Source organism: Diceros bicornis, chromosome 2 (assembly GCF_020826845.1).
Source record: "Diceros bicornis minor isolate mBicDic1 chromosome 2, mDicBic1.mat.cur, whole genome shotgun sequence".
Classification (NCBI taxonomy): Eukaryota; Metazoa; Chordata; class Mammalia; order Perissodactyla; family Rhinocerotidae; genus Diceros; species Diceros bicornis.
Genome location: NC_080741.1, coordinates 83,277,098 through 83,291,730, shown reverse-complemented (window position 1 = coordinate 83,291,730; position 14,633 = coordinate 83,277,098). Strand labels below are relative to the sequence as shown.

At 50.3% G+C, this 14,633-nt stretch overlaps 1 protein-coding gene across 1 annotated transcript; it reads right to left on the bottom strand.

Annotated features, from left to right (window-relative positions):
• Positions 1–9,617: 9,617 nt before the first annotated feature.
• LOC131411229 (platelet glycoprotein IX-like) lies at positions 9,618–10,148 on the bottom strand. The gene has a single exon (XM_058549867.1). The coding sequence runs from the start codon at positions 10,146–10,148 to the stop codon at positions 9,618–9,620; it is 531 nt and encodes a 176-aa protein (XP_058405850.1).
• Between the last annotated feature and the right edge of the window lie 4,485 nt (positions 10,149–14,633).

Below are 14,633 nucleotides of genomic sequence, written 5' to 3'. Positions count from 1 at the left end.
ACCCCAAGCAAAAGAAAAGTGAAGAAAACTACACTGATACACATTATTATCAATTTCCCGAAAACCACTTAAAAGCAACCAGAGACAAAAGAAACTCTGTGTCAAGAGGAACAAAGATAAAATGGCAGCAAGCATCTCATCAGAAACAATGTTAAGTCAGAAGAGAGTGGACTACAAAGGGCTGAGTGAAAAATGTTGTCAACACAGAAATCATTTCTGACATAACAGACTTTTCCAGGCTTATAAAAGCTGAAAATATTCATCCTCTGCAAAGCTGCACTGCAAGAAATGTGAAAAGAAGTCATTCCCACAGAAGAACGATAGTACCAAAAGGAAATCTGATTCTACTTGAATGAAGATCACTAGAAATAGTAACTAGATGGGTAAACATAAAACCATTTTTTCTCATTTTAAAAATGACATTATAAATAAGAAAAATAATAGCATGATGAAAAAGTTCTGGAAATGGATGGTGGTGATGGATGCACCACATTGTGAATATATTTAATGCCACTGAATTGTACACTTTACAGGGATTAAAATGATATACTTTATGTTATGTATATTTTACCACCACCACAACAAAAAAGAATAGCAAGGTATCGTAGGGTTTATAGTGAATGTAGAAATGAAGTGTATGCAACAGCACGTGGGCCAGGAAAGCGGAAATGTTGTAAGGTTCTTATACAATACATCAAGTGGTATAATATTAGCTGAAGGCAGACTTTGAATCCACATATACTATAAACTCTAAAGCAACCACAAAAGATATAACTAATAAACCGACAAAAGAGATAAAATGGAATCATAAAAGATACTCTACTAATCCAAAAGGAGGCAGAAAGAGGAAAAGGGGAACAAAGGAGAGACGGGACAAATAAAACAGACGATTGAGTTAAACCCAACTGTATCAATTATCACATTAAAATAATCATATATCAATAATCAATTAAAAGGCACAGACTGTCAGATTCAATTAAAAAAAAGACAACATTCAACTATGCTGCCTATAAGAAACCCACTTTATTATTATTTTAAACTTTTATTTTGAAATAACTTTAGATTTAAAGAAAAATTGGGGCCAGCCCCCTGGTGTAGTGGTTAAGTCTGGTGCGCTCCACTTTGGCGGCCTGGGTTTGCGGGTTCGGATCCTGGGCGTGGACCCACACTGCTCATCAAGCCATGCTATGGTGGCGACCCACATACAGAATAGAGGAAGGCTGGCACAGATGTTAGCTCAGGGCTAATCCTCCTCACCAAAAAAAAAAAAAAAGTTGCAAAAACAGTATGCTCGTCACCCAGCTCCTCCTAACAGAACCTTATAGAACCATGGTAAAATTAACAAAATGAGGAAATTGACATCTATACGATATTACTGACTAAATTACAGAATTAGTTTGAATTTCACCAGTTTGTCTATAATGTCCTTTTCCTGTTCCAGAATCCAATCCAGGATCCCACACTGTATTTAGTTGTCATGTCTCCTTAGTATTCTCTAGTCTGTGATAGTTCTTCACTGTTTCCTTGTATGGGGCTGGCCCAGTGGCGTAGCGGTTAAATGCATGCTCTGCTTCGGGGGCCCGGGGTTCGTGGGTTTGCATCCTGGGTGCGCACTGACGCACCACTTGTCAAGCCATGCTGTGGCGTGTCCCATATAAAGTAGAGGAAGATGGGCACAGATGTTAGCCCAGGGGCAATCTTCCTCAGCAAAAAGAGGAGGATGGGCATTAGATGTTAGCTCAGGGCTAATCTTCCTCACCAAAAAAAAAAGTCTTCCCTTGTGTCTCCTGACCTTGACACTTCTGAAGCACTGGGTACTTTGTAGAATGTCTCTCAGTTTGGGTTTGCCTGATGTTTTCTCATGAAGAGACTGAGGTTATGTGTGTTGGGCAAGAACCCCACCAGGGGTGATGTGCCCTTCTCAGTGTACCATATCAGTGGGTACATCATGTCACTAAGGCTTATTACTGGACTGCTAACCTTGATCACTTCTTTAAGGTGGTGTCTGCCAAGACTCTCCACGTAAAGTGACTGTTTTTCCCTTTGTAATTAACAAATACCATGGAGGAACTACTTTGAGATTTTATAAAGAAACTGTTTCTCTTCAAACTTGCGCACGTTAACTTTAGCACCCGTTAGCGGAACTGGCCTACAGCAATTCTTACTGTAGTGTGTGCTTCAGGGTAACTGCGTATTTTCACAATTCCTGTTAAGTGGAAGAAAAACCCCATTTGAGTATAAAAGCACAAATCAGTCAAGAGGATGAAAAAAGATCTACCACGCTGACACTAATCCAGAGACAGCGGGACGAGCAACTGAGCATCTGGCAAAGCAGATTTCTGAGCAAAGACTATTACCGGGGATAAAGGTCATTCATAGTGATAAAGGGGTCAACTCAACACCAGGACTTAACCATCTTGCACATTTATGCACCTAGTAACAGAGCTTCAAAACACACAAAGAAAAAACTGATGGAAATGGAAAGGAAAAATAGATATACAATTATAGTTGGAAATTTCAACATCCCTCTCTCAATAATTGATAGAAAAAGTAAACAAAAAAATTGCAAGAATACAGAAGATTTGAATGACACTATCAACCGATTTGTCCTAACTGACATTTATGGAACACTCAACCAAACAGGAGAATATTCATTGTTTTCAAGTGCACATGGGAGAACATTTACAAAGACAGACCATATTCTGAACCATAAAACAAATCTCAATAAATTTAAGAGAATCCAAACTGTACAAAGTATGCTCTCTGACTGTGATGGAATACTTTCTAGAAATCAGCAATGGGGATGTCCCTACAGACACTACAGACTTTAAATTCTGCTCCTTTAACAGCTCCATCCCCACCCTTTTCTTTTCCTGATGTCACAAAATTACATCTTTGTATATTGTGTCCAAAAACAAACTAATGATTGTTTAAAATGCACTAGTCTCTTAAATTACAGGCATACCTCATTTCGTTGTGCTTCACTTTATTGCACTTCGCAGATATTGCGTTTTTATGAGATCCTCCACCACCAAAAAGATTACAACTCACTCAGATGGTGGTCAGCATTTTTTAGCAATAAAGCATTTTTTAATTAAGGTATGTACATTTTTAAACATAATGCTATTGTACACAATAGACTACAGTATAGTGTAAACATAAGACTTTTATATGCCCTGGGAAACCAAAAAATTTATGTAACTTCTTTTATTGCAATATACACTATATTGCAATGGTCACCATTGCAGTGGTCTGGGACCCAACTCATAAATATCTCCGCGGTATGCTTGTATATGGAAAACAAACTGTAGAGTTACAGAGTTACACAGATACTAGCTTTTGGACTAATAATGGTTTTTTAACGTATTAGTCTCTTAAATCATGTAGAACACAAAAAGTGGAGTTAACAAACCGTTGTTACAATAATAGTAGCTTTTATAATGCCCTTGTATTTACCTTTACTGAGATCTTTATTTCTTCGTACAGATTCATGGATTCAAATGGGTGTTGGATCTTGTCAAATGCTTTCTCTGCATCTACTGAGATGATCTTGTGATTTTTATTCCTCATTTTGTTAATGTGGTGAGTCACATCGATTGATTTGCAGATGTTGGACCATCCCTGCATATACGAATTTTTTAACACTCCTTTGTAGGAGTGCTCATGAAATGATGTCGTGGTTCAAGGCAGTTTGGGGAGGCCTAAAACAGGAAAATACGTCTTGCTTGAGAAGCTTGCTGTAGGGCTAAATAACCCCTGTGGGGATGACGACCCAGCACCAGCGCAGGGCCTCAGTGAAAGGAGGGGCTTGGCCTCCTGCGTAGGACAACAGGAGAGCTTAAAATAAATACTATTTTTCTGTGACAGGACAGTGATGACTGTCCTTTCGTGTCATTATTTGTGACAAATCAGCACGAGTTTACTATTTTGGGGTAGCATCTTATTTAAACTTCAAAACAACTGTGTTCATCTAAGAATTTAATGCGTGCATTTCGTGCGTCCCTCCCCGGGTCGTTTTTCTGTGCTGGATAGCCTTTTCGGGCCACTCAGCAACGTCTGAGCGCCTGTGGGCAGCCCTGGGGGGCCTTCTGAGGCCGGCCTTGCGGGCCAGACTGACTGGCTTCAAATCCCAGCTCTGCTGCTGACCCTTCTGTGTCTTAGTTTCCCCATCTGTGAAATAGGGCAAAGGAAGGCGACAATGGTGCCCACCACCCACTGCTGTGCAGTTGCTCTGAGGATTACATACCTTCACAGGGGAGGCATGTGGAGCGGTGCCTGGCACCTGCATGCTGGCTAAATGCAGCAGGACACAGAGCTGAGCCCTGCAGGGTCCCGCCTGCTCAAACCCCCACCCCCTCTTCCACTCTCTCCTTACTCGGGGTTAGGACCATCGGTGGCTTATCCACACTTCTGGGCCTTCTTTCTCTCTCCACAGCTCGCTCCGTGAATGAATTCAGAATTCCCTGAAACTAGCTACACATGAAAACATTGAGCATTCATGACACATAATAAAAACACAAGCATTCAAGCTTCCGAGCAGTATAGACAAAATAGATAGAAGGGCAGTTCTTCTGAACAGAGGTCACCTCGGGAAAGGCACAAATGATAGGACAAATCCACCGGGGGAGTGTTTATCCTGTTAGCGGTCAGGGATATGCAAGTGATAAGACCTTGCAGTGGATACTATTTTTTAGTCACTAAAGTGAAAGAAAACTTGAAAAAGCTGTTAGCTCCCAATGCTGGCAAAGCAGCCACGAGGCTGCTACAAGCTTTCAGGGATGGAGATGCTCTGGGTGCGTGAAAAGCCCTGTGGGGATTCATCTGAGGGGCAGGATTCGAGGAGGGGGTCAGCAGGCTGGCCCGGGCCGTCTGTGGAGGCCGGGAGGAAAGAGGGCCACCGCCCACGGAAAGAGGGCTGGTCTCCCGGCTGCCTACAGGGGAAGGAGGCAAAACGCAGAGACCTCAGCCTCCCCCGGAAGCCGGGAAATGCATCCTGAAATGTCCCGCCTATCGGAGTGGCGGAAAGGGCAAAGTTTTGGGGAGCGTCACGCGTCAGATCTTAGAAAGTCAAAGCCCCAGTGCCCAGCAATTGACTTCTTGGTCTAGAGCAGCGATTCTCGAACTTTTCGTTCTCAGGACTCCTTGACGCTCTTAAAAATGTTTGAAGACCACAAAGAGCTTTTGCTTACGTGGGTTATGTCTATCAATAGTTTGCAGTATGTGAAAATAACGCAGAGAGAATTTAAAAATGTTTATGTGTTAATTCATTCAAAACGTGCTAAGTTTCAAGGATGTTTACCTAAATAAAATATTTTGATAAAAATAGATATGTTCCAAAACAAAAAAAATTTGTGAGAAGTGTGGCATTGTTTTATATTTTTGCAAATCTCTTCAATGTCTGGCTTAATAAACTTGGCTGGAGCCTCATGTTTACTACTGCAGTCAGTCTATTGTGACATCATATATCATGTAGGATCTGGAAAATTCTCTTCTATTTTAAGAGGGTTTTTAATTTAAGAGAATGAGAATGAAAAAGGCTAATAATGTCTCATTTTATGAAAATAGTTTTGAACTTGTGGACCCCCTGAAAGAGTCTCAGGGACCCCAGGGGTCCCTGGAACCCCACTTTGAGGACTGGTGGTCTAGAGAAATAAGCAGACAGGTGCACAGATGGTTCCCTGCAGCACTGATGGCAGAGGAGGACACTGGAGCAACGGCACATCTATGAACAGAGGACAAATAAACCATAGAACACTGACACTGTGAAATACCGTGCAACAATTTAAGAGGGAGGTGGGTGGAGTGGGCTAACATGGACAGATCTCTAAATTATGTGGCCATGAAAAAAAGCCAGTTTCAGAAGAATACATAAATATGATACCATTTACGTAAAAACCTGCCATAAGACAATCATATTTTCGGTGGGCACATATACATATTTGTAAGTTCCTGGAAAAGGTCTGGAAGGATCCACATCAAACTGATATCAGTGGCCACCAGAATTGGGAGAAGGGTGTACCATTTTAATTCTTTTAATTAAGAAAGCAATATGGTTTAGCCTTCCTCTCTGAATTTAATCCACTTTATTAGAGATCTACCTAAAAATATAAAACTTTCCCAAGATTTTGAGACATTTCCCAAAGCCTGAAGTGTAAGTCATCACTGCTTATTATCCAGAGTGATTTAAAATGCAGATTTCAGCTGCAAAGCCGTCTAGAAAGCCGACAGTCAGAGGCTGGGGTGTCTGTTGAATCAGACCCTGTGCTTAGAAGGTTCCCCAGGCCATGGACTCTCTGTTCCCCAACTCGGGCAGAGCTGAGTGAGGGCTGAGCCCTCCGCCCTCTGCTCTCTGCCATCTCAGGCCCGCGCACAGGGGCTGGCTCAGGCCCTTTTCCAGAGAGGGAGCATCCTTTGCCCAACAAGGGAGTTTGCTCTCAGCTAGTTTGAGGCGTCATCCTCAGGGGCTGGAGATGGTGAGGGTCCTGGCTGGCCCGGCAGGGAGTCCTGGGGAGACTGTGTGTGTGTGTGTGTGTGTGTGTGTGTGTGTGTGTGTGTGTGCTCACAGGAGGTTGGGTGAGTGTATGCAGAAAATATGAGATGGGCACTCTGTGTTGGGCTGGGGCTGGCTGGGGCTCAGGGCCAGGACTCAGCATGTGCCCCTAAGAGTGCCCCCACTTCGTAAGTGCCCCTTCTACAGAGTGGCCTCCTTCTGGTCAAGCATGCATTACCTTAGCACAGAGCACACGGCCGACAATGCCAGATGCCCACCTTCTGCTTGCTGCGGGGTGCGCAGGGAGAGCAGGTGTCCAGGCCTCCCTTGCAGTTAGAGTGGGGCCAGTGACTGGGTTCTAGACAGCCACCGCTTGTGAAGGTCGCCTATACCACTCCAGGCCTGGCCGCCAACATCCGTGCAGTCCTCTTCGCTCTCTCTGCTCACCCGCTGGCCAGAGGGTTGCAGCAGGCCACCAGAGGGCTCTGAGCAGGCCCTAGAAGACGGGCTTAGCAGGAGCCAGGAACCTCGAAGAAGGCCTCCTGGTGAACACCTGAGCATACCGAGGTGTGAGGGGGAACGCACCTTGACCGGGGTAAGCGGCTAGCCAGGTAGGGTGGCTGTCACAGCAGCTGGTAAGAATTACCCCAACAAATTCTCCATGGGCAGCTGGATTTTGAAAATACTCGTGAAAGAGATGATCATGAAGATGATGTCATGGTGACTGTTGGGATGGACTGACAGTGATGACAGAGTTGGTGTTTTGTTTATAATGGGGATGAGGTCCCCGGTTGTTTGGAGCTGGTGGTGACAGAGGTGGCAGGGGGACAGCAGTGGGGGGGCAGTGTTGACTCATGGGGCTGCTGTCTGCAGCTGTGCTGGAGAGAAGGGAAGGGGTGGCAAGTACGAGGCTAGTGTGCAGGCCGTGGTGGGAGCCAGTGGTGGTGGAGGAGATGGGGTTGATGGCTATGGGGAGGGGAGAATGTGTCGCTGGCCGTGGGGAGATGACTGTGGCTGACTGTCGTCCTACAGGGGACAGTGGTGGCCGGTGGGGTATGGTTGGTTGTAGTTGGGGGAGCAGTTGATGCTGGGGTTGGTGGCTGTGGAGCAGGTGGGACTGTGCAGACAGCTCTCTGGTGGTGGCCTTGCTGGCCTGGGATGGAGATGGTGGGGATGACGGAGATGGTGAATCAAACTTCCCAGTGGACCTATTTTCTTGGAGCTCTCATGTGGATCCATTATGCACCTCGGGAAATCCCTGCCTGGCCACTGAAGGTCCCTCCACTCCTCCCCACCCTCAGGGGAGTCTGATTGGTGATGCTGGGCTGCCAGGCTCCTGGCAGGTTCTCACTGGACCAAACCGCTCAGCCAACAGGATCAAGGCCTGTGACCGCTGTAGGACTAGCCCTGTGGCCGCATGCATTGGCCTCAGGAAGGAGCAGGGGCAGAATTTAGGGGCACCCCATGTGGGGACTTGGGGGCTGAAGGGCCTTAGTTCTAGGGGGCCCCAGGGGCCAGGAACCTTTCAAGGGAGCACTTTTCAGGTGTGAAAGTGGGCATGTCTGGAACCATGCCTGTGAAGTGAACGTGGGGGACCCTGGGCCTGTGTACTCCTCCACACAGTGTGAGAAAACAGCCCCTTCCTCACAGGGTTTGCACAGGGTAAAGAAGAATGCCCCACGTGAGGTGCTCCCCACAGGGCCTCATTCATAGGGAGTGCCCAGTAAGTAGATGCCAGCGTTTACCCTTGTTCCCATTAGGCAGCCGTGTTACAGGTGATTCTTAGTGCAGAAATCACAGACTCTCAGCCTATGGACTCCATCCCATCAATTAATATGTTTTATTTGTTCTGCTGATATATATTTAAAATTTTTTTGATTTAGTTGCTAACACTTGAATAACTTAGAGATTTCACATAAAAATTTAGATTTCCAATATCTCTGGAAGAATAGAAGACTGGGCGCCTGGGTCTGCAGGTCCACATGGCAACATTCAGCTGGGCGTCTTTGGATGGAAGGGGCTCTCTGGTTTGCCACAGTCTCCACCACGCCCTACTGCCCATCCCTCCCCCTGAGTTTGGGCTCCTATTCCAGCCTCTCCTCTGTGGGTAGGTGCCCTCTAGTGGCTTTCTGCACCTGCTTGGCCTTCCTTGTGGCACCCTCTGACCCACAGGCCCACCTCCAGTCGGCACTGTTCTTATCGGCTCACAGGTCTGCTGGCCCACCACATGGAGGTCCTTGAGGGAGAGACCTGGGTGTAATTAGATTTGGGTGTGACTTGGCCAGTAACGGAACAGTAAAGTATGGTGGAGGAAAGTTTATTATTTTAACTGCTGGCCCTAGAATTCCTCTGAGGGAGAGAAGTGTCTTGTGTGAAGAATTCGGTGACTGTTGCTTGGAGTAGAAGGGAGACCCCAGAGTTTGCAAGTTTCTGTTGTCAGCACTTGGAGGGGAGTTGTTTCCATGGGAAAGGGAGGAATTTGTTGTTTTGTTTCTGAAGAACAAGGGTAGAGAGGGGGAAAAGGAGAGAGAAACTAGGGCAAGAGATGGTGAGAAAGGATGGGGCCAGGGGAGCCCAGGTGGCCTCCTGGCCAGGAGAGTGGCCAACAGCCATTTTGGGGACAGTGAGGTGCCTTTCGAGGTATGTCTGTTGCAGAGACGGAAACCCCTCCACTCCCCCACCCAGGGTCTTCAGTGCCTCCTGCTCTGCTCGCTGCTGTGTTGTGAGAACAAGCTTTTTGTGGAGTTTGGAGAAGGGCCAAGTATCGACGTGAGATTGGCCTGGGCTGTCCGGGGCGGCCCATGTGGGGCCAGGAGAACCCAGTCCTGGGTCGGGGCAGAGCAGCTCCAGAGACTGTGGACTTGGGGGTGGCTGGTGTGGGGCAGCCCGTTTTACTAGGAACTTGGGGGACGGAGAAGCCCCACTTGATATCTGGTGATAACAAATGGATGCAGGCTTCCAGAAAGAGCCAGACTCAGGTGCTGAGGAAATCTCCGAGCTTGGATGCAGTGGCTGAGCAGCGAGTCTATTTTGAGCTACTGGCGGCTCGGGCTGACCAGGGCTGGTGGGGTCTGAGCAGGGCCTCACGTCCTGGCCGCTGGTCTGGGGGGACCCTGGGGTCCTGGGCTCAGTCCAGGGGCTCTGTGACGGTGCACAGCAGGCCAGCCGGGAGAGCCAGGCCCAGCGTGGCCACGACAACCAGCGCCACGTCCCCCCAGAACCCCGGGGCGGCCCAGGACGCCTGTGGCTGCCAGCCGCAGTCGCCCAGCTCGTAGCCCGTCAGCTGGCCCAGCGGGCGGCGGGTGGTGAGGGCGGGGCTGGCACAGCGAACGAGCGGCAGGGCCTCAGGCGTGCGGTCCTCCGGCCAGAGGCGCAGGTAGGTGAGGCTGCAGTCACAGTGCCAGGGGTTCTGCGACACGCTGAGGGTCTGCAGCTGGGGCAGGTGGTCAAAGGCGCCGGGGGGTATGGAGCGCAGGCTGTTATTGACCAGCAGGAGGTGGCGGGTGTGGGCCGGGAGGGCAGGCAGGGCGGTGAGCCCCCGCCCCTCGCAGTCCACCCGCAGCCCCATGGTTTCCAGGGCCTGGCAGGTGCACTGTGTGGGGCAGTCCTTGGCGGCCTCCGCGGCCCAGAGCAGGAACAGGGCCCCGCAGGCAGGCATTGGGCAGGCTGGCTGTGGGGAGAGTGACCATGAGATGAGGGAGGGCCTGGCTCTCCCTCATCCTGGGGGAGAGGTCCCCCCTCATCCTGAGGGCCAGTGGACACTGGGCACAGTGGGACCTGACCTGGGTCAAGGGACAATTCACCTCCCTTCTCAGGCCTCAGCTTTCTCCTCTGTGAAATGGGGTGAAGACTGACGGGGGTGAAGCGGGGCCAACCCAGGCTTGGCTGACCCTTGCTGGACACTCAGAAGGCAGGACAGGGAGGGTGGATCTGAGGGGGAGGGGGTGGGGGTCAGTGTGTTCTTGGGAAGGGGAAGGGACCTCCTGGCCTCTAGCAGAGACCCCAGCCCCTGCTCAGGGGTGGGGAGAGCAGATGCCTGCTAAATGGCCCCCAGCCATGGCCCCTGGCCCCCAGAGCCTAGGGAAAGACCTTAGAGTGGGCCTCCCAGGCTGCTCTCAGCCTCCACGTCTGAGCCTGGGGTCAGGCTGCTGGTGTAGACTTTACAGACCACACCTCGCCCCATCGATTCCAAACAGCTTCGCCAAAGCTAAGTGAACTCTTCCCTGATGCCTGATATAGAAAACAGCAGGGCGAGGATGCTGAGGTAGGGACAGGGAGGTGAACCCAGCAGGGGCTCTGTCTGGAAAGACGTTGATCTAGGCTAATGCTTGGAGCTGGGGAAATCGAGCACCAGCGAGGGAGAGTGACTGGTGCAGGGTCACCTAGTGATCCGTGTCAGGGACTAGACTCAAACTCAAGTTTCATGAGCCCCAGTCTTCTGTCTGGGTCACTGCCTTCCTCCAGGACTCAGTCGGGGGCTGTTCCCCCTTCCTGAGATGAGCTCTCCCTCCAGGGCCTGGCCCATGGCAGGCTTCCAACGAATATTTGTCAAATAAACCAATGAATCTTGACTCAGCCAAGGATCCAGTATCTCAGAGCGAGCGCCCCCTCCCAACCCCAAATTCTAGAGGGGAATGCCGCCAGAGGAGGGACAGAGGCAGGACTTGACTGCCAGCCTCCCCTCTCCCTGTGGGCCTTGTCCCACCATCCCAGATGGGAGAGGCCCATGGCGGGGAGACTGTGCTGAGTAATAAGAGGGCCACTCACCTGTGAGGCCTGCGGTCGAGGGACCCCTTCTGCGGCCTGAACTGTCCTGTTGAGGCCCTGGTGGCAGCTCTCCGTGAGGCAGCCGATGGTGGCCAATGCTTGAGTGAGAGGAAGGAAATTATGAAAATAGCCTGGCTTATCCCCCAAGTGCAGCCCTGGAGGGCCTATCTGCAGAGACAGGGGCCCTCAGGGTCCCGGGGCCTTGGCACAGAACCGCGGGTCAAGCCCCGTTTACAGGAGGGAGGCCCACAGCGTGTCCCACTGTACAGCCAGTGCCTCGGGGAGCCTCAGCACAGGTGTGTGGGAGAGCTGAGGAGGCCCCACGCCTGGTCCAGGAGATGAGGAAGGCTCCGGGAGGAGGAGGCCTCCGAGATGAGTGCTCCGCTGGTTGTTCCTCTGAATCTGTGCTCCTCGTTCGTAAACGGGAGCAGTGCTCCCTGTCCTGCTTGTCTCACAGACGTGTAGGTTGGGCAGCTCCCACGGGCTGAGAATCCTACGAGGGGAGAGTGACTTAATTTTTAATTCTCTTTGGTCCTTCTGAATAAGTAAGGAAAGTCTCCTTTTTGTGCCACTGCATCTTTAGCACTCTCTAGCACTTCCTGATCCTTCTTTTTAACAAGGGGCTGCAGGCCTGGGGCTCAGAACCTCCATCAGACATTAGTCTCCAGCTATGATGTAAAACCATGGTTTCATTGGCATTATATTTGATTCTATGGTACATTCGACTTGGTGGAGTGACATCAGCTTTCCATGTATGTTACTGTTATTTATGTTAAATGTTTCCCTTTAAAAGAGACATATTTGTAATTTAATTATATTTTGCATATTATAAATATGAATCAAAATCAAGCCTAATAGTAAAATATTATAAAAAATTCTATTATAAAATTAAAACATTAATGTACGCATTTTATAGTAAGTTATAAAAATGCCACTATTATGAAATATTAACTAAGTCAAAGGATTTGCAGAGATGGCAAAATTTGCACCCATGAGTGGGGTAGGGGGAACTGAAGTGTGGGAAGGCCTGGGTAGAGCAATGCCTGGGAACACGAGGAAGGGGTGCCAGCAACCCGAGTAGACAGAGCCCTTGGCCAGAGGCACCCAGAAGGGCGCCCAGAATAGGGGTGCTGCTGAGGAGAGGAAGGGGGCCCCTGGGCCATCCCCCGGGATCACGGCAGTATTGGCCAAGGACTTCCAACCTGAGAAGAGAGACCTGGGTCCCCAGTCTGGAGGGTTCTACACCCTTCTAAAACTCAGAGGGGTGTGGGGCTGGAGAGGGAAACTAAGGCTCAGAGCAGCTATGCTGCCAGCTGAGGCGATATTGGACCTTGAGCAGGGCCAGCTGTCACCCTAGCCGGGATAGAGGGGACCTGGAGACTCTCCAACTGAGGTCTGTTCTTTACAGCAGGGTCGAAACACCAGAAGTCACAGTGGCCAGGCAGGAAAAGTCACAGGCAGAGGGCCGAGGGGTGCTTCACACCCTCCGTCCACACAGACCCGTAGGACTATTCTGACGTTTACAACAGAGGAGTGTTTTGTTTTGTTTTTGCATCCTGCAACTCCTAGCCTTCTTCAGCGCACGGAGCGGATGTCATTCTCGTGTGAGCTTGTCGTCTGCTTCTCTGACCAGGATGTCAGCCCCCTGAGAGCCAGAGCCTTCTCCGCCCTCCTCGGGGGCAAGTCACAGTGCCTGGGTTGGTGCCTGCACATCACGAGTCCTCAGTTAGTTTGTGCTGGGGGATTGCATGAGTGAACAAATGATTTCACCATAAAAGATTTGATCAGCAGGAGAGAGCCTGCTCCTTTTCTAACCCGCCCCCTTATCACACAGAGGGGAGAGCTGGCTAGCTGAGCCTCTTGGCACCCCTGCCACAGCGGCCGCCGTCAGCACCCTTCCGTTCCTAGGACCCCTGGGATTGTTTTTTTAATACGTAAAGATGTGTACTGCAGCATTGTTAATGGTAGCACAAAACTGGAAACAAAAGGAGTAAATACTGGCACATCCCACCACGGAGTGTTATACACACATTACGTAAAATTAAACAAAACTGTGAGAATCGTGCTGAAGAAATTTCCATTAAGTACTGTCGAGTGATAAGAGTGAAATGCACGTGAGTGTAAAATAATGCCCCATGTTGGTAAAACAACCTGTGATAAACCACCCTTGCCCTCGATTGTCGGGAGTGTGTGCGTTCTTTCTTGTCCCACGCTCCCCTCAGACTGGCCCGGGTCCTCCCCGGGCGCGGGGCTGGGCCGGCCCTCCCTAGGGAGGCTCTCGGAGGGCCCCGGGTTCCCCCGGCCCCCACTCGGCCCAGCTCTGCTCTCCGGGACGGCGCTGGGCGTGCGCCATCCTGTGAGGCCCGGGGAGGCGTCCAGGCGGGCCGCCGTCCCCGACCTCCTGCTGCCCGGCCCACAGCAGGGTGGGGAAGGCGTCGCTCGGTGCCTGGAGTCACATCTGCTCTGGAGCCTGCTTGCTCCCGTGGGTCACCTGGCGGGAACGCTGTGAGGATCCCCCAGGAGCCCGGACCCTGGGCAGGAACTCAGCCTCCTGGGGCCTTCTCTTCCCCCCCTCCTGGACCCCAGCCTGGCCCACCTCCACCTGCCGGCATGCCTCACAGCAGGTGGAAGGGCCCCAGGGAGAGGGGCCCCACAGCCCCCAGGCCGGGCTCCTGACCTGACCTAATTGGGCCCATGCTCTCAGTTCCTCTCCGGCCTCTGAGATTTCCTTCTTGTTTCTAGCATGTACAATTTAAAACAACAAAAACTACACAAATAAAATACCATTCTCATTGTGGGAAAATTAGAACATGCAGATGAGCGGGAAGAAGGCAATAAAAATGTCCCTCAATCCCAATGTCAAGCAAGCAAGGCTGCCTTTCATTTTGTTCCCGTGTGTGTTGTTTTCTTACCCAAATAGGGTCACTCGGGGCCCACGCTCCTTTGAAGCTCCTTTTCCACCTGTGACTACACTGGCAAGTGTCACCAGCATTGAGGTGGCTCCGTGGTGTGGATGCGGCATCTTTTATTTAAGGAATCTCTGAGCGTAAAGGGCAAGCCTGCTCCTCTTATCTCAGTGGGACAGGCCTTCGTGGGGGCTGGGGGTGGGAGGGGGCAGCTGTCCAGGCTTCCTGAGGGAGGGAGGGGCTCCTCCTCCAGGGCTGCCCAAGTTGGCTGACCTGGTTTACTACACCCATTTCCCTATGGGGAAACTGAGGCATTCCCTGCTCCTGCCCCTTCAGGCTCCAGGCTAGGTCACCCCCGCCTCTCTATATATGGAGGCCCCCTCTCTCTGGCCCCTTCCTCTCAGTCTGTAAGCATATTTATGACCTCCTCTGTCTGGAAAAATCTAGTGTGTGTGTGCGCGTGTGTTGTT